Source organism: Ranitomeya variabilis, chromosome 2 (genome assembly GCF_051348905.1).
Source record: "Ranitomeya variabilis isolate aRanVar5 chromosome 2, aRanVar5.hap1, whole genome shotgun sequence".
In the NCBI taxonomy this organism is placed as follows: Eukaryota; Metazoa; Chordata; class Amphibia; order Anura; family Dendrobatidae; genus Ranitomeya; species Ranitomeya variabilis.
In genome coordinates, this window is record NC_135233.1 from 1,099,437,228 (window position 1) to 1,099,463,185 (window position 25,958).

Below are 25,958 nucleotides of genomic sequence, written 5' to 3' on the forward strand. Positions count from 1 at the left end.
ATTCTAGGTTCTTCAAAGTAGCCACCTTTTGCTTTGATGACTGCTTTGCACACTCTTGGCATTCTCTTGGTGAGCTTCAAGAGGTAGTCACCGGGAATGGTCTTCACTTCACAGGTGTGCCCTGTCAGGTTTAATAAGTGGGATTTCTTGCCTTATAAATGGGGTTGGGCCATCAGTTGTGTTGAGCAGAAGTCTGGTGGATACACAGCTGATAGTCCTACTGAATAGACTGTTAGAATTTGTATTTATGGCAAGAAAAAAAGCAGCTAAGAAAAGAAAAACAAGTGGCCATCATTACTTTAAGAAATGAAGGTCAGTTAATTGGGAAAATTTTGAAAGTGTCCCCAAGTGCAGTGGCAAAACCATCAAGCGCTACAAAGAAACTGGCTCACATGAGGACCGCCCCAGGAAAGGAAGACCAAGAGTCACCTCTGCTTCTGAGGATATATTTATCCGAGTCACCAGCCTCAGAAATCGCAGGTTAACAGCAGCTCAGATTAGAGACCAGGTCAATGCCACACAGAGTTCTAGCAGCAGACACATCTCTACAACAACTGTTAAGAGGAGACTTTGTGCAACAGGTCTTCATGGTAAAATAGCTGCTAGGAAACCACTGCTAAGGACAGGCAACAAGCAGAAGAGACTGGTTTGGGCTAAAGAACACAAGGAATGGACATTAGACCAGTGGAAATCTGTGCTTTGGTCTGATGAGTCCAAATTTGAGATCTTTGGTTCCAACCACCGTGTCTTTGTGTGACGCAGAAAAGGTGAACGGATGGACTCTACATGCCTGGTTCCTACAGTGAAGCATGGAGGAGGAGGTGTGATGGTGTGGGGGTGCTTTGCTGGTGACACTGTTGGGGATTTATTCAAAATTGAAGGCATACTGAGCCAGCATGGCTACCACAGCATCTTGCAGCGGCATGCTATTCCATCCGGTTTGCGTTTAGTTGGACCATCATTTATTTTTCAACAGGACAATGACCCCAAACACACCTCCAGGCTGTGTAAGGGCTATTTGACCAAGAAGGAGAGTTATGGGGTGCTACGCCAGATGACCTGGCCTCCACAGTCACCAGACCTGAACCCAGACGAGATGGTTTGGGGTGAGCTGGACCGCAGAGTGACGGCAAAAGGGACAACAAGTGCTAAGCATCTCTGGGAACTCCTTCAAGATTGTTGGAAGACCATTCCCGGTGACGAACTCTTGAAGCTCATCAAGAGAATGCCAAGAGTGTGCAAAGCAGTCATCAAAGCAAAAGGTGGCTACTTTGAAGAACCTAGAATATAAGACATATTTTCAGTTGTTTCACACTTTTTTGTTAAGTATATAATTCCACATGTGTTACTTCATAGTTTTGATGCCTTCAGTGTGAATGTACAATTTTCATAGTCATGAAAATACAGAAAAATCTTTAAAAGAGGTGTGATCAAACTTTTGGTCTGTACTATATATATATATATATATATATGGTATATATATATACTGTATATATAATATTTTGTAAAAATTTTTATTCAACAAAGATTTTTCTTGTTCACCTTTGCCTGTACGGAATTACACACACGTTTTTGTGAAAATTCCACACGTGATGGTTAAGAATAGAAGTGTTTTTTTAACTCAGGGCCTATGAAAACATAAGAATCGGTCATTGGATTGGAAACAATTTTCATAAACCCAAATTTTGCAAACCTGTTTATTAATCCATATATGTGATTATGTAATTGGTCGGGAATTAGGACTTGCCCCTTATTGATGTTCCTTCACCTTCTAGGATACTTTATAGGACCTTAATATTTCTCTCCTTTGAGATCAGACTCTCACTGTGTCGCTGCACTGCCCTCAGCATCTACATGGTATCCAGCCAGGCCCAGGAATTATGGGCCCATTCTCTTCAGTTATGTGTGGTACACCTTGATGGCCGAGGGTGCGGCGCGGCTGGCCCGTGATGCAGTGCACATGCATCAAGTCTAGATCCCATTGGTGATTTAGTGGTCACATGATCGCCTACATGGGCTATTTAAGGACCTGCGGTAAAAGGGAATAGGTCCGGCCCCCCTGAGGAAGCAGCAAATACCACATGCGAAACGCGCGTTGGAGATTATGGTGTGACAACCTCATTTCGGCTCAGCTCCGTATGGGTAAGAGGAGCTCTGTTTGCCCCAGGTCTATATGGGATGTATACTGCCTCCTCTTTATGACCAGTGTTTCCTACACCAACATTTCATTTCACTTACAACCTGCGAATATTACAGAGACTTTCTGTTTACACACAGGGCCATAGTCTCTCCGCTCACATTAAATAGCTGCGTGTTCACTTTGACCTTACTGTGAGATCTGGCGATTCTTCATGTTCCTTTTCTATCCCCTGTCCACTTCTCCACGTAGATGATGTTGTGGTTTTGGTGTCAGATCTGTCCATACCGGACCCTTCCTGCCTATAGATGGCTCCTCCTGCTCCTTCTCATTCTGCGCTCGCTCCGTCCTGGTGACGTCTTCTGTGCGTTCCATACCAGACCCTTCCTGCCAATAGATGGCTCCTCCTGCTCCCTCTTACCCTGTGCTCGCTCCTTCCTGGTGACGTCTTCTGTGCGTTCCATACCAGACCCTTCCTGCCCTATAGCGGACTCCTCCTGCTCCCTTTCACCCTGCGCTCGCTCCGTCCTGGTGACATCTTCTGTGCGTACCATACTGGACCCTTCCTGCCCATAGATGGCTCCTCCTGCTCCCTCTTACCCTGTGCTCGCTCCTTCCTGGTGACATCTTCTGTGCGTTCCATACCAGACCCTTCCTGCCCTATAGCGGACTCCTCCTGCTCCCTTTCACCCTGCGCTCGCTCCGTCCTGGTGACATCTTCTGTGCGTACCATACTGGACCCTTCCTGCCCATAGATGGCTCCTCCTGCTCCCTCTCACCCTGCGCTCGCTCCTTCCTGGTGATGTCTTCTGTGCGTTCCATACCAGACCCTTCCTGCCCTATAGCGGACTCCTCCTGCTCCCTTTCACCCTGCGCTCGCTCCGTCCTGGTGACATCTTCTGTGCGTACCATACTGGACCCTTCCTGCCCATAGATGGCTCCTCCTGCTCCCTCTCACCCTGCGCTCGCTCCGTCCTGGTGACATCTTCTGTGCGTACCATACTGGACCCTTCCTGCCCATAAATGGCTCCTCCCGCTCTCTCACTCTGCGCTCGCTCCGTCCTGGTGACGTCTTCTGTGCAATCTTGATTTATTCCAATGTTGTGTACAGCCAGTCTGTGATTTTTCGCTATATTAGTACACCCCCACACCCGTATTACAGCGTCACTTGCTCTGCGCCATTATTCTGTACCAGCGCAATCAGACTGCGCAATGTTATTCATCGTGTCCCTCATAACTGTTCAGCACCTAATTATCCCACATCAGGGCCCTCAGTGGGCTCTGCCTGCGTATTAGGAGGTACCGGTCCAGCACAGGAAGGGTTACACTGACCACTCCAGCTCAGGAAAACCAACCGAATGTCCTGGAATGAGGGGGACCCCAAATGTCTCTATATACTGGGGGCACAGGGGAGCGATGGCTGGGATCAGGCATCAGCCACAGGACTCAGCCGGACCCCGCCACCATGGACAAGTCTATACATAACCGTCTATGTGCTCGGCTTTACCTACTCCAGTCACATCCAAAGCTGCAGTTATACTCCAGTCACATCCAAAGCTGCAGTTATACTCCAGTCACATCCAATGCTGCGGTTATTCTCCAGTCACATCCAAAGCTGCAGTTATACTCCAGTAACATCCAAAGCTGCAGTTATATTCCAGTCACATCCAAAGCTGCATTTATACTCCAGTCACATCCAAAGCTGCATTTATACTCCAGCCACATCCAAAGCTGCATCTATACTCCAGTCACATCCAAAGCTGCAGTTATATTCCAGTCACATCCAAAGCTGCAGTTATTCTCCAGTCACATCCAAAGCTGCAGTTATACTCCAGCCACATCCAATGCTGCATTTATACTCCAGTCACATCCAAAGCTGCATTTATACTCCAGTCACATCCAAAGCTGCATTTATACTCCAGTCATATCCAAAGCTGCGGTTATTCTCCAGTCACATCCAATGCTGCAGTTATACTCCAGTCACATCCAGAGCTGCATTAACCATTCTGCCGCCCCTTTACTCATTCATTTCATATAGCTGACTGCAGTGCTGATTTCCTCCCCATGGCATGTGGTGGCGCTTTCGCTGCAGCTCTGGCTGTGACTGGAGCAGAGGACACAATGTGAAGAGATGGACGGACGTGCTTTGGGGATCCGGCAGGTAGTTTATGTCTGGACGGACATTAGCACAGTTCTGCGATGTGAAGATTGCCGCCCACTCCGGCCACGGCCACCACCTGCCCACCGGGGGCAGCGTCCAGGGTCTGCACGGCCTTGCTGCACAGCGACACCTCTCCGAGAACCTGCAGGAAGGAAGGTGAAAGTTCTGCACTGTCCGCACTGTCACTGATCCCATCCCAGTGTGTGCGCGAGTTCCCCTTTAAGGATCTCCTCCGTGGGGTGTGATACGTGGCACGTGTCGCGACAAGTGGTGAAATGTTCTCCCGGATTACGCAGGAATGTGCACACTGTGTCACCGCAGAGACCGCACGTCTCCGGGACGCCGTACGTGTCACCCTGAAAGCAGCGTCCCCCCCCCCCCCGGAGAGATGCAGAGGGTGGAAACCGCAGGGACCCAGATTACATGCACTCATGGCAACGCTCATCCCTGCTGATCTCTGCCTGACGCTCCAGTCACAGCCAAAGCTGCGTTCTTCAGAATTCATCAGGGCGGATCTGATTGTACGCACATCCTGAGCGGGTTGTCTCTGAGTGTAGGGGATGCGGTGAGCAGACACTGAACAAGTCGGGGTGTCCTGGAGGCAGTGAGGACAGGAAGAATTGGGAATACAGCTCTAAAGGTGACCGGAGCAGATGGGCACAGACACGTAGTGTTCAGAGCAATGTGTGATACCGCTGCAGACACTGAACCAGCAGGGAACAATGAGAGGTGACAGAACCTGTTCTCTGCATATAACCGCCTAGACGCTGGGGCCACTACTGAGCGCTGCGTCTGCGGGGTAACGTGACCTTACTGAGTGTGTAGGGTGAGACACTGCACCGACCACCCCAGCTCAGTACAGACACTGAACCAGCAGGGGACAATGAGAGGTGGCAGAACCTGTTCTCTGCATATAACCGCCTAGACGCTGGGGCCACTACTGAGCGCTGCGTCTGCGGGGAACATGACCTTACTGAGTGTGTAGGGTGAGACACTGCACCGACCACACCAGCTCAGTACAGACACTGAACCAGCAGGGAACAATGAGGTGACAGAACCTGTTCTCTGCATATAACCGCCTAGACGCTGGGGCCACTACTGAGCGCTGCGTCTGCGGGGAACATGACCTTACTGAGTGTGTAGGGTGAGACACTGTACCAACCACACCAGCGCAGTACAGACACTGAACCAGCAGGGAACAATGAGAGGTGGCAGAACCTGTTCTCTGCATATAACCGCCTAGATGCTGGGGCCACTACTGAGCGCTGCGTCTGCGGGGTAACGTGACCTTACTGAGTGTGTAGGGTGAGACACTGCACCGACCACTCCAGCTCAGTACAGACACTGAACCAGCAGGGAACAATGAGGTGACAGAACCTGTTCTCTGCATATAACCGCCTAGATGCTGGGGCCACTACTGAGCGCTGCGTCTGCGGGGAACATGACCTTACTGAGTGTGTAGGGTTAGACACTGCACCGACCACACCAGCGCAGTACAGACACTGAACCAGCAGGGAACAATGAGAGGTGACAGAACCTGTTCTCTGCATATAACCGCCTAGACGCTGGGGCCACTACTGAGCGCTGCGTCTGCGGGGAACATGACCTTACTGAGTGTGTAGGGTGAGACACTGTACCGACCACACCAGCGCAGTACAGACACTGAACCAGCAGGGAACAATGAGAGGTAACAGAACCTGTTCTCTGTATATAACCGCCTAGACGCTGGGGCCACTACTGAGCGCTGCGTCTGCGGGGAACATGACCTTACTGAGTGTGTAGAGTAAAACCCTGCACCGACCACACCAGCTCAGTACAGACACTGAACCAGCAGCGAACAATGAGGTGACAGAACCTGTTCTCTGCATATAACCGCCTAGACGCTGGGGCCACTACTGAGCGCTGCGTCTGCGGGGAACATGACCTTACTGAGTGTGTAAGGTGAGACACTGCACCGACCACACCAGCGCAGTACAGACACTGAACCAGCAGGGAACAATGAGATGTGGCAGAATCTGTTCTCTGTATATAACCGCCTAGACGCTGGAGCCACTACTGAGCGCGGCGTCTGCGGGGTAACGTGACCTTACTGAGTGTGTAGAGTGAAACCCTGCACTGACCACAGCAGCTCAGTAAAGACACTGAACCAGCAGGGAACAATGAGGTGACAGAACCTGTTCTCTGCATATAACCGCCTAGACGCTGGGGCCACTACTGAGCGCTGCGTCTGCGGGGTAACGTGACCTTACTGAGTGTGTAGGGTGAGACACTGCACCGACCACACCAGCTCAGTACAGACACTGAACCAGCAGGGAACAATGAGGTGACAGAACCTGTTCTCTGCATATAACCGCCTAGATGCTGGGGCCACTACTGAGCGCTGCGTCTGCGGGGAACATGACCTTACTGAGTGTGTAGGGTTAGACACTGCACCGACCACACCAGCGCAGTACAGACACTGAACCAGCAGGGAACAATGAGAGGTAACAGAACCTGTTCTCTGTATATAACCGCCTAGACGCTGGGGCCACTACTGAGCGCTGCGTCTGCGGGGAACATGACCTTACTGAGTGTGTAGAGTGAAACCCTGCACCGACCACACCAGCTCAGTACAGACACTGAACCAGCAGGGAACAATGAGGTGACAGAACCTGTTCTCTGCATATAACCGCCTAGACGCTGGGGCCACTACTGAGCGCTGCGTCTGCGGGGTAACGTGACCTTACTGAGTGTGTAGGGTGAGACACTGCACCGACCACCCCAGCTCAGTACAGACACTGAACCAGCAGGGAACCATGAGAGGTGACAGAACCTGTTCTCTGCATATAACCGCCTAGATGCTGGGGCCACTACTGAGCGTAGTGTCTGCGGGGTAACGTGACCTTACTGAGTGTGTAAGGTGAGACACTGCACCGACCACTCCAGCTCAGTACAGACACTGAACCAGCAGGGAACAATGAGGTGACAGAACCTGTTCTCTGCATATAACCGCCTAGATGCTGGGGCCACTACTGAGCGTAGTGTCTGCGGGGTAACATGACCTTACTGAGTGTGTAGAGTGAGACACTGCACCGACCACACCAGCGCAGTAAAGACACTGAACCAGCAGGGAACAATGAGGTGACAGAACCTGTTCTCTGCATATAACCGCCTAGACGCTGGGGCCACTACTGAGCGCTGCGTCTGCGGGGTAACGTGACCTTACTGAGTGTGTAGGGTGAGACACTGCACCGACCACACCAGCGCAGTACAGACACTGAACCAGCAGGGAACCATGAGAGGTGACAGAACCTGTTCTCTGCATATAACCGCCTAGATGCTGGGGCCACTACTGAGCGTAGTGTCTGCGGGGTAACGTGACCTTACTGAGTGTGTAAGGTGAGACACTGCACCGACCACCCCAGCTCAGTACAGACACTGAACCAGCAGGGAACCATGAGAGGTGACAGAACCTGTTCTCTGCATATAACCGCCTAGATGCTGGGGCCACTACTGAGCGTAGTGTCTGCGGGGTAACGTGACCTTACTGAGTGTGTAGAGTGAGACACTGCATCGACCACACCAGCTCAGTAAAGACACTGAACCAGCAGGGAACAATGAGGTGACAGAACCTGTTCTCTGCATATAACCGCCTAGACGGTGACATCTCTTCTCACCTCTTGTGTCTTGGTGCTGATGGCGCGGGCGCTGCATGTACCACTGCCTCCAGCCAGGACCACGTGGTCAGTGCAGAACCGAGCGGCGTACAGGAACTCCCCCTGCAGGACGGGGGCAGGAAACACCAGGTCCTGGATGAGGCTGGAGGAGCGCAGGTCCCAGAGCTGCAGAGCGTTCCTCGCCACCCAGGAGCCACTCAGGATTTGGTCGTTCTGTGCAGAATAAGCAGAAGATTGTGATCGCAGCTCTGGAGGTGACTGGAGTCACTGTCTCTCCCAGCCCCAGGAGCAGAACTCACCCGAATATCGATCCCCGGCCCACAAATGTGCGGCCCGATGATCACCCTCCGCGCTTCCTTCGCCATCCGCTTGTCCCAAACCTTGAATAGGAAAAAAAATACAGAATAAATCCGACCTGATAATAACGAGAGGAGGCCTAGAAAGTCCAACCTCTCACAGCTGAGGGTTTGTCACTATTGTATGCAAAATATACATATATATTTTTTATTAGTTTATTACATTTTTAGCCACGAGACCCATAACTTTTTTTTATTTTTCCGTCCATGGAGCTGGGCGAGGTCTTTTTTTTTTGTGTGTAGCGAGCTGATAGTTTGATTAATACCTTTTTGGATTATTTTCTCTTTTGCCATTCGAGGTTATTAATTGGATATTTTGATAGATCGGACATCTACGGACGAGGCGATATAACATATGTCTATTTTATTATTCAAAATGAAAGAGCCAAAGTCACTTGTGTAAGTGAAGCAATACTGAGCATGTGCGACCGTGACTGGAGTGGTGGTCGCACATGCTCAGTACCGCTCTGCTTATAAAAGGTACTTTGGACCCCCTGTGTTTTGGGATTGGTGGGAGGACCAGCGGTCGGGCCCTCAGACACTACACGCTAATCACACAACCCCCAATCCACAAACTCACTCACCCTCGCAGAAATCTCAAACACCTAAATTTACACTCACTCTCTGAGTCCCTTCTCCCTCTTACAGACATAGCTTCCTTACATAACACAGATGCTGCTGCCACTTTTTATAACACCACAATAACAGCAACACTCAATTCGGCCACCCCCCCACGCACAGCAAAGCTCGTACAATCAACAGGCAACCCTGGCTGACCAGCCTGACCAAAAAACTGAGACAGGCTTCCAGGGTTGCTGAGCGGAGATGGAAGAGATCCCGTTCTGCTGAGCACTTTATCGCATACAAGCAGTCCCTCGCCAGCTTCAAGTCCACACTCACTTCCGCAGCAAAACAAACCTACTTCTCATCTCTCATATCCTCCCTGTCTCACAACCCTAAACAGCTTTTCAACACTTTCAATTCTCTACTCCGTCCCCCAGCATCTCCTCCCTCTTCCCTCATTTCTGCTGAAGACTTTGCCTCTTTCTTTAAGCAGAAGATTGATAACATCAGAAAAAGCTTTGGCCCACAGTCCCCAATGCCCCTCCTAACTGCTCAGCACTGTTCTTCCAAAGCCAGCTTCTCCACCATGACAGATGATCAGCTCTCCACCCTCCTGTCAAGATCACACCTCGCCATCTGCACGCTCGACCCGCTCCCATCCCACCTCATCCCTAACCTCGCCACAGTCTTCATCCCAACCCAACGGTATGCAGTACCATCTCTACGTCGATGACACGCAGATCTACCTATCCGGACCTGACCTCTCCTCCTTACTTACCAAAATCCCGCACTGTCTGTCTGCTATCTCGGCCTTCTTTTCTGCTCGCTTTCTACAACTGAACATGGACAAAACAGAATTCATCATCTTTCCCCCATCTCACTCTACCCCTCCACCCGACCTATCCATCAATGTCAATGGCTGCTCACTTTCCCCGATCCCGCACACTTGGTGCCTCGGGGTAATCCTCGACTCTGCCCTCTCTTTCAAGTCACATATCCAAACCCTTGCCTCCTCCTGCCGATTCCAACTCAAAAACATTTCCCGGATCCGTACATTCCTTGACCGCGACACCACAAAAACAGTAATGCATGCCCTTATCATCTCCCGTCTTGACTACTGCAACCTCCTGCTCTGTGGCCTCCCCTCTCGCACTCTGGCACCCCTCCAATCCATCCCACACTCTGCTGCCCGACTAATCTACCTGTCTGCCCGTTATTCGCCAACCTCTCCTCTCTGCCAAGCCCTTCATTGGCTCCCCATTGCCCAGAGACCAGTTCAAAACCCTAACCATGACATACAAAGCCATCCACAACCAGTCTCCTCCATACATTTGTGACCTCGTCTCCCGGTACTTACCTACACGCAACCTCCGATCCTCTCAAGATCTCCTTCTCTACTCTTCTCTCATCTCTTCCTCCCACAACCGCATACAAGACTTCTCCCGTGCTTCCCCTATACTCTGGAACTCTCTACCCAAACACATCAGGCTCTCGCCTACCGTGGAAACCTTCAAAAAGAACCTGAAGACCCTCCTCTTCCGACAAGCCTACAACCTGCAGTGACCCTCAGTCTACTGATCCGCCGCATGACCAACTCTACCCTCTCCTAGTGTTTCCTCACCCATCCCCTGCAGACTGTGAGCCCTCGCGGGCAGGGTCCTCTCTCCTTATGTACCTGTGTGCCTTGTTTTTTTTTTTGCTCATGTTTAATGTACTTGTCTATATTTGCCCCGTTCACATGTAAAGCGCCATGGAATAAATGGCGCTATAAAAATGAATAATAATAATAATCCTGTGTATAGCTGATAAAAGGTTAGTTTATGGGACAGTCCCTTAAAGGTCCCACATACAATGTATCACACACCTTAATGGAATCGTCCCAGCCGCCCGTCACAAATATATGGTGTTCGGAGGGGTGAAACCTGAGAGCGAAGATCCTGCGCGTGTGCCCGCTGGTCAAAGTCAGGTCATCATCAATCAGGAAGTCCGGGGCCACCAGAAAGTTCAGGATCTGGTGTATAAAACATGGATTACAACTCCCATTAGATGCAGATTCTTAAAGGGATACCTGAATGTCATATCAGTTCATTGATACATCATCAAACCCCTGCCCATAACTCTAGGGGTCTGTCCGAAAAAGCTGGGTGACGACCCCCAGACGGGCAGTAATGGCGGCACCTATAGAGGAGGCGTGTTACCTCATTGGTCTGACTATCATAGATGCGGATGTTTCTGTCCCTCCCGGCTGTGGCAAACACAGTGCCGTCTGTGCTGAAATCCAGGGCGTGAATTTCATTTTCTTGCTCTAAAAAATACACACACACAAATAAATTTAAAAAATAATTTAAAAAATTAATAATTAAAAGAATAATAAAAACTAAAAATAATACAAAAAAATGAAAACAAATACATAAAATAATGACAATAAATAAAATATAACAAAAAAAATATAAACACAGAAAATAATAATAACAATTGAAAAAAATGAATACATAAAATAATGAAATTTTTTTAAAAAATGAGAAAAATATAAATACATAAAATAATAATGAAAAAATGAAAATATTGAAAAAATTTATAAATAAAATAATGAAAATGAATGAATAAAAAAGTGAAAAGTGCAAAACAATGAAAAAAAAACAAAGAAAATAAAGAAAATAAAAATTAAAAAAATTAAAACAAATACATAAAATAAATAAAAAATAATGAGAAAGAACTGAAAAACTGAAAATAATGTTGAAAAAATAAATACATCAAATGAAAAATTAAATAATACAAAAGAGAAAAGTACAAACTAAAATAATGAAAAAAAACATAAAGAAAATAATTAAAAATAAAGAAAATATAGAAAAATGTAACAAAATAATGAAAATAATGAAAAAGTAAATATGTAAAATAATGAAAGTAAAAAGAATAAAAAAACAAAATACAATTAAAAAATATAAATAAAAAAAGAAAAGAAAGAAAATATATACAATAATAAAATAAGGGAAAAATAAATCAAATGATGAAAACGATAATAATGAAAATAAACAAAACAAAAAAATAAAATCATGAAATTAAAATACAAAATAAACAAAAACCTGTTCATTATTTAAAACTGCAGTCACTGACCGCCAGATGCCGTGCCAGCTCCTTTCCTCAGCCCCCCCAATCATTAACCCTTGCATTACGGCACAGGCGGATCCGTCACCTGTTAGCGACAAGACGTTCAGCTCGGACTTGGCGTCATAGAAGGAGATCAGGCCGTCGGCGCCGGCGCCCACCAGGATGTTGCTATTTTTGGGGTGATAGCTGAGGGAGGTGACGGCTTGTCTTGTGCGATGTCCTGGGGACAGAGTCCCGCCGAGGCTGCCACCGTCCACATTCACAATCTGGAATAGATCACATAGAAAACCGCCGAATGGCGCGGAGAGACAACCGCAGGACGGCGGGATCGCGGTGCTACAATGGGTGCGTTACATTGTATCGGTGCAGAAACCCCCGGACTGGGCGAGTCGCCCCTTCTTCAGAGTGAACCCGCTCCCGATTACCTGGACTGCGCCGTTCCCAAACCCGACGGCGAGCTGCTTCCCGCTGGGCGAGAATCGGAGACTGAAGATACCGTGCAAATCCTTGCTCAGAGGGACCCGGCGCCTGACGAACAGCTCGGCGTATCTGCCGCACTCGTCGTCCTCCGAGCCTTCGTCCACGCTCTCTCCGGCGCTCTCTAACTCCTTGGATCTGAGCACGGCTTCCTCCAAGCGTCGGCGAGACATGGCGCTCGGCTCGTATCACCCTGCAGGACAGAACAACCTCCTGTCAGCCACCACCAGGGCGGCGCCTCCGTCACCGGTCACACACACGGCGTGTATGAGCCTAGATCTAAGTGCTGCCGGCGGCTCCTCCTGTGCAGCCAATCACCGCCTCCGAGGACAAATAAAAAAAGTGTATAAACTGCTAGGAACATTTTTAGAAGCTTATGATTGGCTGAGAGGGTTCACGTGTGGCACTGGGGCGCTTACTGTGGCATTCCCGTTTACAATAATAGTCACTGTCCACCTGATCGGCGTAAGACCTCCACCTACTGCCAAGAAATCCCCTGGCTGCAAGAAGGAGGCCGGGAGGAGCCTTTAAAGGCCAAGCTGTCGCCCACTTCATCTATGAGAGTGATGATGATGGCGCAGCTACCTTCATGGAGGAGGGAGCTGGCCGAGAGGAGCTGGAGATGTGACCCACTTCATCTATGGGAGTGATGATGATGGCGCAGCTACCTTCATGGAGGAGGGAGCTGGCCGAGAGGAGCTGGAGAGGCCGAGAAGTGACCCACTTCATCTATGGGAATGATGATGGTGCAGCTACCTTCATGGAGGAGGGAGCTGGCCGAGAGGAGCTGGAGATGTGGCCCACTTCATCTATGGGAGTGATGATGATGGCGCAGCTACCTTCATGGAGGAGGGAGCTGGCCGGGAGGAGCTGGAGATGTGGCCCACTTCATCTATAGGAGTGATGATGATGGCGCAGCTACCTTCATGGAGGAGGGAGCTGGCCGAGAGGAGCTGGAGAGGCCGAGAAGTGACCCACTTCATCTATGGGAATGATGATGGTGCAGCTACCTTCATGGAGGAGGGAGCTGGACGGGAGGAGCTGGAGAGGCTGAGATGTGACCCACTTCATCTATGGGAATGATGATGGTGCAGCTACCTTCATGGAGGAGGGAGCTGGCCGGGAGGAGCTGGAGATGTGGCCCACTTCATCTATGGGAGTGATGATGATGGCGCAGCTACCTTCATGGAGGAGGGAGCTGGCCGGGAGGAGCTGGAGAGGCTGAGATGTGGCCCACTTCATCTATGGGGATGATGATGATGGCGCAGCTACGTTCATGGAGGAGGGAGCTGGCCGAGAGGAGCTGGAGAGGCCGAGATGTGACCCACTTCATCTATGGGAATGATGATGGTGCAGCTACCTTCATGGAGGAGGGAGCTGGCCGGGAGGAGCTGGAGATGTGGCCCACTTCATCTATGGGAGTGATGATGATGGCGCAGCTACCTTCATGGAGGAGGGAGCTGGCCGAGAGGAGCTGGAGAGGCCGAGATGTGACCCACTTCATCTATGGGAATGATGATGGTGCAGCTACCTTCATGGAGGAGGGAGCTGGACGGGAGGAGCTGGAGAGGCTGAGATGTGACCCACTTCATCTATGGGAATGATGATGGTGCAGCTACCTTCATGGAGGAGGGAGCTGGCCGGGAGGAGCTGGAGATGTGGCCCACTTCATCTATGGGAGTGATGATGATGGCGCAGCTACCTTCATGGAAGAGGGAGCAGGCGCCGCGGCCACACCATGCACCACTCTGCCTTACTGATGGGTTGTTGGCGAATGATAGGAGCCACTCGTTGTGTCTGATGGGTCTCTCCAGGGGTAACACGACCCATCAGGATGGGGGTGAATGTACCCAAAATACTATGGCACTGGATGCAGAAAAGAGGGGTCTATCTGTGAGCGGAGCCAATGATCCAGATCGCCGAGCACAGCCTGATGGCCATCACTGCTCTGCCTCTCATGTCTCTTCTCCAGTGATCTCTCTGTTCCTCATACTTTTGCCCCGATCTCTTTGCCCCCACAAGCTCTCTGATCCCACCACTGTCTGTCTTCTACTTCCCAACTCCTCCATTTTCTCCGCTGCCCTGATCTCTGGAATCCCAACATCTCTGTACTCCCACGCTCTCCATGCTGTCTCTTTCCCCCTGATCTCTCTTCTGTGTTGATCTGTCTGATCCCCTGATCTGCCTCATCTAGTCCATCTTCCATCTCCTCATCACTCCAGAGTTCTGATCTCTGCTCACTACATCTCTGACCTCTCTCCTCTGACCTGTCTGCTCCGCACATCTCTGACCTCTCTCCTCTGACCTGTCTGCTCCCCACATCTCTGACCCCACATCTCTGACCTCTCTGCTCCCCACATCTCTGACCTCTCTCCTCTGACCTGTCTGCTCCCCACATCTCTGACCTCTCTCCTCTGACCTGTCTGCTCCCCACATCTCTGACCTCTCTCCTCTGACCTACCTGCTCCTCACATCTCTGACCTCTCTCCTCTGACCTGTCTGCTCCTCACATCTCTGACCTCTATCCTCTGACCTGTCTGCTTCCCATATCTCTGACCTCTCTCCTCTGACCTGTCTGTTCCCCACATCTCTGACCTCTCTCCTCTGACCTGTCTGATCCACACATCTCTGACCTCGCCTCTGACCTGTCTGCTCCCCACATCTCTGACCTCTCTCCTCTGACCTGTCTGCTCCCCACATCTCTGACCCCACATCTCTGACCTCTCTCCTCTGACCTGTCTGCTCCCCACATCTCTGACCTCTCTCCTCTGACCTGTCTGCTCCTCACATCTCTGACCTCTCTCCTCTGACCTATCTGCTCCTCACATCTCTGACCTCTCTCCTCTGACCTGTCTGCTCCCCACATCTCTGACCTTTCTCCTCTGACCTGTCTGCTCCCCACATCTCTGACCTCGCCTCTGACCTGTCTGCTCCTCACATCTCTGACCTCTCTCCTCTGACCTGTCTGCTCCTCACATCTCTGACCTCTCTCCTCTGACCTGTCTGCTCACCACATCTCTGACCTCTCTCCTCTGACCTGTCTGCTCCCCACATCTCTGACCTCTCTCCTCTGACCTGTCTGCTCCCCACATCTCTGACCTCTCTCCTCTGACCTGTCTGCTCCCCACATCTCTGACCTCTCTCCTCTGACCTGTCTGCTCCTCACATCTCTGACCTCTCCTCTGACCTGTCTGCTCCCCACATCTCTGACCTCTCTCCTCTGACATGTCTGCTCCCCACATCTCTGACCTCTCTCCTGACCTGTCTGCTCCCCACATCTCTGACCTCTCTCCTCTGACCTGTCTGCTCCCCACATCTCTGACCTCTCTCCTGACCTGTCTGCTCCCCACATCTCTGACCTCTCTCCTCTGACCTGTCTGCTCCCCACATCTCTGACCTCTCTCCTCTGACATGTCTGCTCCTCACATCTCTGACCTCTCCTCTGACCTGTCTGCTCCCCACATCTCTGACCTCTCTCCTCTGACCTGTCTGCTCCCCACATCTCTGACCTCTCCTCTGACCTGTCTGCTCCCCACATCTCTGACCTCTCTCCTCTGACCTGTCTGCTCCCCACATCTCTGACCTCTCTCCTCTGACCTGTCTGCTTCCCATATCTCTGACCTCTCTCCTCTGACCTGTCTGATTCACACATCTCTGACCTCTCTCCTCTGACATGTCTGTTCCCCACATCTCTGACCTCTCTCCTCTGACCTATCTGCTCCTCACATCTCTGACCTCTCTCCTCTGACCTGTCTGCTCCCCACATCTCTGACCTCTCTCCTCTGACCTGTCTGCTTCCCATATCTCTGACCTCTCTCCTCTGACCTGTCTGATTCACACATCTCTGACCTCTCTCCTCTGACATGTCTGTTCCCCACATCTCTGACCTCTCTCCTCTGACCTATCTGCTCCTCACATCTCTGACCTCTCTCCTCTGACCTGTCTGCTCCCCACATCTCTGACCTTTCTCCTCTGACCTGTCTGCTCCCCACATCTCTGACCTCTCTCCTCTGACCTGTCTGCTCCCCACATCTCTGACCTCTCTCCTGACCTGTCTGCTCCCCACATCTCTGAACTCTCTCCTCTGACCTGTCTGCTCCCCACATCTCTGACCTCTCTCCTCTGACATGTCTGCTCCTCACATCTCTGACCTCTCCTCTGACCTGTCTGCTCCCCACATCTCTGACCTCTCTCCTCTGACCTGTCTGCTCCCCACATCTCTGACCTCTCCTCTGACCTGTCTGCTCCTCACATCTCTGACCTCTCTCCTCTGACCTGTCTGCTCCCCACATCTCTGACCTCTCTCCTCTGACCTGTCTGCTCCCCACATCTCTGACCTCTCTCCTCTGACCTGTCTGCTCCCCACATCTCTGACCTCTCCTCTGACCTGTCTGCTCCTCACATCTCTGACCTCTCTCCTCTGACCTGTCTGCTCCCCACATCTCTGACCTCTCTCCTCTGACATGTCTGCTCCCCACATCTCTGACCTCTCTCCTCTGACCTGTCTGCTCCCCACATCTCTGACCTCTCTCCTCTGACCTGTCTGCTCACCACATCTCTGACCTCTCTCCTCTGACCTGTCTGCTCCCCACATCTCTGACCTCTCTCCTCTGACCTGTCTGCTCCCCACATCTCTGACCTCTCTCCTCTGACCTGTCTGCTCCCCACATCTCTGACCTCTCCTCTGACCTGTCTGCTCCTCACATCTCTGACCTCTCTCCTCTGACCTGTCTGCTCCCCACATCTCTGACCTCTCTCCTCTGACATGTCTGCTCCCCACATCTCTGACCTCTCTCCTCTGACCTGTCTGCTCCCCACATCTCTGACCTCTCTCCTCTGACCTGTCTGCTCCCCACATCTCTGACCTCTCTCCTCTGACCTGTCTGCTCCCCACATCTCTGACCTCTCTCCTCTGACATGTCTGCTCCCCACATCTCTGACCTCTCTCCTCTGACCTCTATGCTCCCCACATCTCTGACCTCTTCCTCAGGTGCCTCTGCGGTTGTCCGGGCAGCTCATCCTCTGCCTGTCGGGCTCTGGGGCGAGTGATCTAGGTGCGGGGTGAGAGCAGCCTCATGATGGAGGGAGGGCTCGGCTGGGATCTTGTGATTCTTCATCTCCCGGGCGACGCTTCACCAGAGACAAAGAGACAACAAACAATGGCCTCTGTGTCTCCCGGTCGCCGGTGTCAGGACTGCAGGGACATCACCTGTGAGCCCATGATGGCGGCGGCGGGGCAGCGTGCTCCATGAGTGTGCGCACATGTCGTAATGGTGTCACCCCTCAGGGTACGATGCTACCACTCACAGTACGGTGCAACCTCTCACCGTACGGTGCAACCCCTCACAATACGGTGCAACCCCCTCACTGTACGGTGCAACCCCTCACAGTACGGTGCAACCCCTCACAGTACGGTGCAACCCCTCACAATACGGTGCAACCCCTCACAGTACGGTGCAACCCCTCACAATACGGTGCAACCCCTCACAGTACGGTGCAACCCCTCACAGTACGGTGCAACCCCTCACCATACGGTGCAACCCCTCACAATACGGTGCAACCCCTCACAGTACGGTGCAACCCCTCACCATACGGTGCAACCCTTCACAGTACGGTGCAACCCCTCACAGTACGGTGCAACCCCTCACATTCTGGTGCAACCCCTCACAGTACGGTGCAACCCCTCACATTCTGGTGCAACCCCTCACAGTACGGTGCAACCACTCACAGTACGGTGCAACCCCTCACAGTACGGTGCAAACTCTCACAGTACAGTGCAACCCCTCACAGTACGGTGCAACCCCTCACCAAACGGTGCAACCCCTCACAGTACAGTGCAACCCCTCACAGTACGGTGCAACTCCTCACAGTACGGTGCATCCCCTCACTGTACGGTGCATCCCCTCACAATATGGTGCAACTCCTCACAGTACGGTGCAACCCCTCACTGTACGGTGCAACCCCTCACAATATGGTGCAACCCCTCACAGTACGGTGAAACCCCTCACAATATGGTGCAACCCCTCACAGTACGGTGCAAACCCTCACAGTACGGTGCAACCCCTCACAATATGGTGCAACCCCTCACAGTACGGTGCAACCCCTCACTGTACGGCGCAACCCCTCACAGTACAGTGCAACCCCTCACAATACGATGCAACCCCTCACAGTACGGTGCAACCCCTCACAATACGGTGCAACCCCTCACAGTATGGTACAACCCCTCACAATACGGTGCAAACTCTCACAGTACGGTGCAACCCCTCACAATACGGTGCAACCCCTCACAGTACAGTGCAACCCCTCACAGTACGGTGCAACCCCTCACAATACGGTGCAACCCCTCACAGTATGGTACAACCCCTCACAATACGGTGCAAACTCTCACAGTACGGTGCAACCCCTCACAATACGGTGCAACCCCTCACAGTACAGTGCAACCCCTCACAGTACAGTGCAACCTCTCACAATACGGTGCAGCCCCTCACAGTACGGTGCAACCCCTCACTGTACGGTGCAACCCCTCACAGTACGGTGCAACCCCTCACAATACGGCGCAAACTCTCACAGTACGGTGCAACCCCTCACAGTACGGTGCAACCCCTCACAATACGGTGCAACCCCTCACAGTACGGTGCAACCCCTCACAGTACGGTGCAACCCCTCACAGTACGGTGCAAACTCTCACAGTACGGTGCAACCCCTCACAATACGGTGCAAACTCTCACAGTACGGTGCAACCCCTCACAATACGGTGCAACCCCTCACAATATGGTGCAACCCCTCACAGTACGGTGCAACCCCTCACAGTACAGTGCAACCCCTCACAGTACGGTGCAACCCCTCACAGTATGGTGCAACCCCTCACAGTACGGTGCAACCCCTCACAGTACGGTGCAACCCCACAGTATGGTGCAACCCCTCACAATACGGTGCAAACTCTCACAGTACGGTGCAACCCCTCACAATATGGTGCAACCCCTCACAGTACGGTGCAACCCCTCACAATACGGTGCAACCCCTCACAATATGGTGCAACCCCTCACAGTACGGTGCAACCCCTCACCATACGGTGCAACCCCTCACAGTACGGTGCAAACCCTCACAGTATGGTGCAACCCCTCACAATACGGTACAACCCCTCACAATACGGTACAACCCCTCACAATACGGTACAACCCCTCACAGTATGGTGCAACCCCTCACTGTACGGTGCAACCCCTCACAGTACGGTGCAACCCCTCACAATACGGCGCAAACTCTCACAGTACGGTGCAACCCCTCACAGTACGGTGCAACCCCTCACAGTACGGTGCAACCCCTCACAGTACGGTGCAACCCCTCACAGTACGGTGCAAACTCTCACAGTACGGTGCAACCCCTCACAATACGGTGCAAACTCTCACAGTACGGTGCAACCCCTCACAATACGATGCAACCCCTCACAGTACGGTGCAACCCCTCACAATACGGTGCAACCCCTCACAGTATGGTACAACCCCTCACAATACGGTGCAAACTCTCACAGTACGGTGCAACCCCTCACAATACGGTGCAACCCCTCACAGTACAGTGCAACCCCTCACAGTACGGTGCAACCCCTCACAATACGGTGCAACCCCTCACAGTATGGTACAACCCCTCACAATACGGTGCAAACTCTCACAGTACGGTGCAACCCCTCACAATACGGTGCAACCCCTCACAGTACAGTGCAACCCCTCACAGTACAGTGCAACCTCTCACAATACGGTGCAGCCCCTCACAGTACGGTGCAACCCCTCACTGTACGGTGCAACCCCTCACAGTACGGTGCAACCCCTCACAATACGGCGCAAACTCTCACAGTACGGTGCAACCCCTCACAGTACGGTGCAACCCCTCACAATACGGTGCAACCCCTCACAGTACGGTGCAACCCCTCACAGTACGGTGCAACCCCTCACAGTACGGTGCAAACTCTCACAGTACGGTGCAACCCCTCACAATACGGTGCAAACTCTCACAGTACGGTGCAACCCCTCACAATACGGTGCAACCCCTCACAATATGGTGCAACCCCTCACAGTACGGTGCAACCCCTCACAGTACAGTGCAACCCCTCACAGTACGGTGCAACCCCTCACAGTATGGTGCAACCCCTCACAGTACGGTGCAACCCCTCACAGTACGGTGCAACCCCACAGTATGGTGCAACCCCTCACAATACGGTGCAAACTCTCACAGTACGGTGCAACCCCTCACAATATGGTGCAACCCCTCACAGTACGGTGCAACCCCTCACAATACGGTGCAACCCCTCACAATACGGTGCAACCCCTCACAGTATGGTACAACCCCTCACAATACGGTGCAAACTCTCACAGTACGGTGCAACCCCTCACAATACGGTGCAACCCCTCACAGTACAGTGCAACCCCTCACAGTACGGTGCAACCCCTCACAATACGGTGCAACCCCTCACAGTATGGTACAACCCCTCACAATACGGTGCAAACTCTCACAGTACGGTGCAACCCCTCACAATACGGTGCAACCCCTCACAGTACAGTGCAACCCCTCACAGTACAGTGCAACCTCTCACAATACGGTGCAGCCCCTCACAGTACGGTGCAACCCCTCACTGTACGGTGCAACCCCTCACAGTACGGTGCAACCCCTCACAATACGGCGCAAACTCTCACAGTACGGTGCAACCCCTCACAGTACGGTGCAACCCCTCACAATACGGTGCAACCCCTCACAGTACGGTGCAACCCCTCACAGTACGGTGCAACCCCTCACAGTACGGTGCAAACTCTCACAGTACGGTGCAACCCCTCACAATACGGTGCAAACTCTCACAGTACGGTGCAACCCCTCACAATACGGTGCAACCCCTCACAATATGGTGCAACCCCTCACAGTACGGTGCAACCCCTCACAGTACAGTGCAACCCCTCACAGTACGGTGCAACCCCTCACAGTATGGTGCAACCCCTCACAGTACGGTGCAACCCCTCACAGTACGGTGCAACCCCACAGTATGGTGCAACCCCTCACAATACGGTGCAAACTCTCACAGTACGGTGCAACCCCTCACAATATGGTGCAACCCCTCACAGTACGGTGCAACCCCTCACAATACGGTGCAACCCCTCACAATATGGTGCAACCCCTCACAGTACGGTGCAACCCCTCACCATACGGTGCAACCCCTCACAGTACGGTGCAAACCCTCACAGTATGGTGCAACCCCTCACAATACGGTACAACCCCTCACAATACGGTACAACCCCTCACAATACGGTACAACCCCTCACAATATGGTGCAACCCCTCACAGTACAGTGCAACCCCTCACAGTACAGTGCAACCTCTCACAATACGGTGCAGCCCCTCACAGTACGGTGCAACCCCTCACTGTACGGTGCAACCCCTCACAGTACGGTGCAACCCCTCACAATACGGCGCAAACTCTCACAGTACGGTGCAACCCCTCACAGTACGGTGCAACCCCTCACAATACGGTGCAACCCCTCACAGTACGGTGCAACCCCTCACAGTACGGTGCAACCCCTCACAGTACGGTGCAAACTCTCACAGTACGGTGCAACCCCTCACAATACGGTGCAAACTCTCACAGTACGGTGCAACCCCTCACAATACGGTGCAACCCCTCACAATATGGTGCAACCCCTCACAGTACGGTGCAACCCCTCACAGTACGGTGCAAACTCTCACAGTACGGTGCAACCCCTCACAATACGGTGCAAACTCTCACAGTACGGTGCAACCCCTCACAATACGGTGCAACCCCTCACAGTACGGTGCAACCCCTCACAGTACGGTGCAACCCCTCACAGTACGGTGCAACCCCCTCACAGTACGGTGCAACCCCTCACAGTACGGTGCAACCCCTCACAGTACGGTGCAACCCCTCACAATACGGTACAACCCCTCACAATACGGTACAACCCCTCACAGTACGGTGCAACCCCTCACGGCACACTGCCGCCCCTCGCGGTACCTCGCTCCCCTCAGCCAATCAGGAGCTTCTAAATAGTTTTGTTTACTAATTGTTCAAGAACTTTCCAAAGCGCAGAGACACGTTGTATCCATGGCAACACAATTGCGGACACCTCGAGTAAAAGAGGAGAAGTTGTTATTATGATGGAGCTGGGGAACTACAAGTGTCAGAATTCCCCCATCTACAAAAACTATTGTGGACAAAAATGACAAGGACCAATCACATTGCAGGTTACCAAACTGGTTGCTATGGGCAACACTGAGGCCCTGACGGTATATCCGGGTGTGAGCGCAGGCCTCAACCATAGACCCTCTCACTGATTCTGATTGGCTGAGAACACTTCGCAATTTGCATACTAAGCATGGGGGCGGGGCATTTTATCCAACTGATTGGTTTGTCTGCGGATTTTATCAGTGATCAATATAAATCACATTACAGATGACAGTTCCCTTTAAGATCAGGTGATCCAAGATGGCGGCTCCCGGCTCTTCCCGGCACTGATGACGTCACACGCAGCCCGCCCCTTACCTGTCTCAGCCGCACCTTTCTGATGTTTAGCACAAATTTCTCTTAGGACACGCCCCTAACGGAGTGATTGGTAGAACAGCACACGGACACGCCCTCCAGCGGTTGAAGGACATCACATGGTCACGCCCCCTGGTAATGTTAATTGTGATTGGTCAGAGCGTGCAGTGGGCGGAGCTGTGACGGAGTCCAGCAGGGCTGGCGGCCATGTTGGCGGCTGTCTGTGCGGCCGGTGCAGCGCTCGTGTCCCGGGGCTCAGAGAATCACGGCACGTCCTGTCTGACTGTTCGGCTTCACATTTATAGCCGGTTACACTTTTATAGTCTTGTTCCTTCAAGTCCATTGTCTGCAATAGAAAGTGACGTATAGGAAAGCTGGGTGACCGGCAGTATGGCCGCCACTACCGAGGACTGTAGTCAGTGACCTATGGGAAAGCTGGGTGACCGGCAGTATGGCCGCCACTACCGAGGACTGTAGTCAGTGACCTATGGGAAAGCTGGGTGACCGGCAGTATGGCCGCCACTACCGAGGACTGTAGTCAGTGACCTATGGGAAAGCTGGGTGACCGGCAGTATGGCCGCCACTACCGAGGACTGTAGTCAGTGACCTATGGGAAAGCTGGGTGACCGGCAGTATGGCCGCCACTACCGAGGACTGTAGTCAGTGACCTATGGGAAAGCTGGGTGACCGGCAGTATGGCCGCCACTACCGAGGACTGTAGTCACTGACTTATGGGAAAGCTGGGTGACCGGCAGTATGGCCGCCACTACCGAGGACTGTAGTCAGTGACCTATGGGAAAGCTGGGTGACCGGCAGTATGGCCGCCACTACCGAGGACTGTAGTCAGTGACCTATGGGAAAGCTGGGTGACAGGCAGTATGGCCGCCACTACCGAGGACTGTAGTCAGTGACCTATAGGAAAGCTGGGTGACCGGCAGTATCAGTATGGCCGCCACTACCGAGGACTGTAGTCAGTGACCTATGGGAAAGCTGGGTGACCGGCAGTATGGCCGCCACTACCGAGGACTGTAGTCAGTGACCTATGGGAAAGCTGGGTGACCGGCAGTATGGCCGCCACTACCGAGGACTGTAGTCAGTGACTTATGGGAAAGCTGGGTGACCGGCAGTATGGCCGCCACTACCGAGGACTGTAGTCAGTGACCTATGGGAAAGCTGGGTGACCGGCAGTATGGCCACCACTACCGAGGACTGTAGTCAGTGACCTATGGGAAAGCTGGGTGACCGGCAGTATCAGTATGGCCGCCACTACCGAGGACTGTAGTCAGTGACCTATGGGAAAGCTGGGTGACCGGCAGTATGGCCGCCACTACCAAGGACTGTAGTCAGTGACTTATGGGAAAGCTGGATGACCGGCAGTATGGCCGCCACTACCGAGGACTGTAGTCAGTGACCTATGGGAAAGCTGGGTGACCGGCAGTATGGACGCCACTACCAAGGACTGTAGTCAGTGACTTATGGGAAAGCTGGGTGACCGGCAGTATGGCCGCCACTACCGAGGACTGTAGTCAGTGACCTATGGGAAAGCTGGGTGACCGGCAGTATGGCCGCCACTACCGAGGACTGTAGTCAGTGACCTATGGGAAATCTGGGTGACAGGCAGTATGGCCGCCACTACCGAGGACTGTAGTCAGTGACCTATAGGAAAGCTGGGTGACCGGCAGTATCAGTATGGCCGCCACTACCGAGGACTGTAGTCAGTGACCTATGGGAAAGCTGGGTGACCGGCAGTATGGCCGCCACTACCGAGGACTGTAGTCAGTGACCTATGGGAAAGCTGGGTGACCGGCAGTATGGCCGCCACTACCGAGGACTGTAGTCAGTGACTTATGGGAAAGCTGGGTGACCGGCAGTATGGCCGCCACTACCGAGGACTGTAGTCAGTGACCTATGGGAAAGCTGGGTGACCGGCAGTATGGCCACCACTACCGAGGACTGTAGTCAGTGACCTATGGGAAAGCTGGGTGACCGGCAGTATCAGTATGGCCGCCACTACCGAGGACTGTAGTCAGTGACCTATAGGAAAGCTGGGTGACCGGCAGTATGGCCGCCACTACCGAGGACTGTAGTCAGTGACCTATAGGAAAGCTGGGTGACCGGCAGTATCAGTATGGCCGCCACTACCGAGGACTGTAGTCAGTGACCTATGGGAAAGCTGGGTGACCGGCAGTATGGCCGCCACTACCGAGGACTGTAGTCAGTGACCTATGGGAAAGCTGGGTGACCGGCAGTATGGCCGCCACTACCAAGGACTGTACTCAGTGACCTATGGGAAAGCTGGGTGACCGGCAGTATGGCCGCCACTACCGAGGACTGTAGTCAGTGACCTATGGGAAAGCTGGGTGACAGGCAGTATGGCCGCCACTACCGAGGACTGTAGTCAGTGACCTATAGGAAAGCTGGGTGACCGGCAGTATCAGTATGACCGGCAGTATCAGTATGGCCGCCACTACCGAGGACTGTAGTCAGTGACCTATGGGAAAGCTGGGTGACCGGCAGTATGGCCGCCACTACCGAGGACTGTAGTCAGTGACCTATGGGAAAGCTGGGTGACCGGCAGTATGGCCACCACTACCAAGGACTGTACTCAGTGACCTATGGGAAAGCTGGGTGACCGGCAGTATGGCCGCCTCTACCAAGGACTATAGTCAGTGACGTATAGGAAAGCTGGGTGACCGGCAGTATGGCCGCCTCTACCAAGGACTGTAGTCAGTGACTTATGGGAAAGCTGGGTGACCGGCAGTATGGCCGCCACTACCAAAGACTGTTCTCAGTGACTTATGGGAAAGCTGGGTGACCGGCAGTATGGCCGCCACTACCGAGGACTGTAGTCAGTGACCTATGGGAAAGCTGGGTGACAGGCAGTATGGCCGCCACTACCGAGGACTGTAGTCAGTGACCTATGGGAAAGCTGGGTGACTGGCAGTATCAGTATGGCCGCCACTACC

General features: G+C 52.5%; 1 protein-coding gene across 6 annotated transcripts; it reads right to left on the minus strand.

Moving 5' to 3' along the window:
- Nucleotides 1-4,282: 4,282 nt before the first annotated feature.
- Nucleotides 4,283-23,149, minus strand: LOC143808791 (uncharacterized). Of its 6 annotated transcripts, none has more exons than XM_077291803.1 (8): nt 22,996-23,149; nt 12,408-12,652; nt 12,068-12,248; nt 11,073-11,179; nt 10,739-10,885; nt 8,254-8,334; nt 7,955-8,167; nt 4,283-4,440 (listed from the first exon to the last, which is right to left on the minus strand). In XM_077291803.1, the coding sequence occupies exons 2-8, from the start codon at nt 12,630-12,632 to the stop codon at nt 4,321-4,323; spliced, it is 1,074 nt and encodes a 357-aa protein (XP_077147918.1). In that variant the 5' UTR covers nt 12,633-12,652; nt 22,996-23,149; the 3' UTR covers nt 4,283-4,320. The 6 variants fall into 6 exon arrangements, with proteins under 6 accessions (XP_077147918.1, XP_077147921.1, XP_077147920.1 ...); XM_077291806.1 differs by having other exon boundaries at nt 23,011-23,110; XM_077291805.1 differs by lacking the exon at nt 22,996-23,149 and adding an exon at nt 22,904-22,987.
- Between the last annotated feature and the right edge of the window lie 2,809 nt (nt 23,150-25,958).

What these genes read in the sequence shown, in the direction of transcription:
- LOC143808791 (XM_077291803.1), bottom strand. Translation starts at nt 12,632, where the DNA reads ATGTCTCGCCGACGCTTGGAGGAAGCCGTGCTCAGATCCAAGGAGTTA. An exon ending in ATGATAGTCAGACCAATGAG is followed by an intron (nt 10,886 to 11,072) that starts GTAACACGCCTC and finishes TTTATACACCAG; the next exon opens with ATCCTGAACTTTCTGGTGGC. An exon ending in TCAGCACCAAGACACAAGAG is followed by an intron (nt 4,441 to 7,954) that starts GTGAGAAGAGAT and finishes TCCTTCCTGCAG; the next exon opens with GTTCTCGGAGAGGTGTCGCT.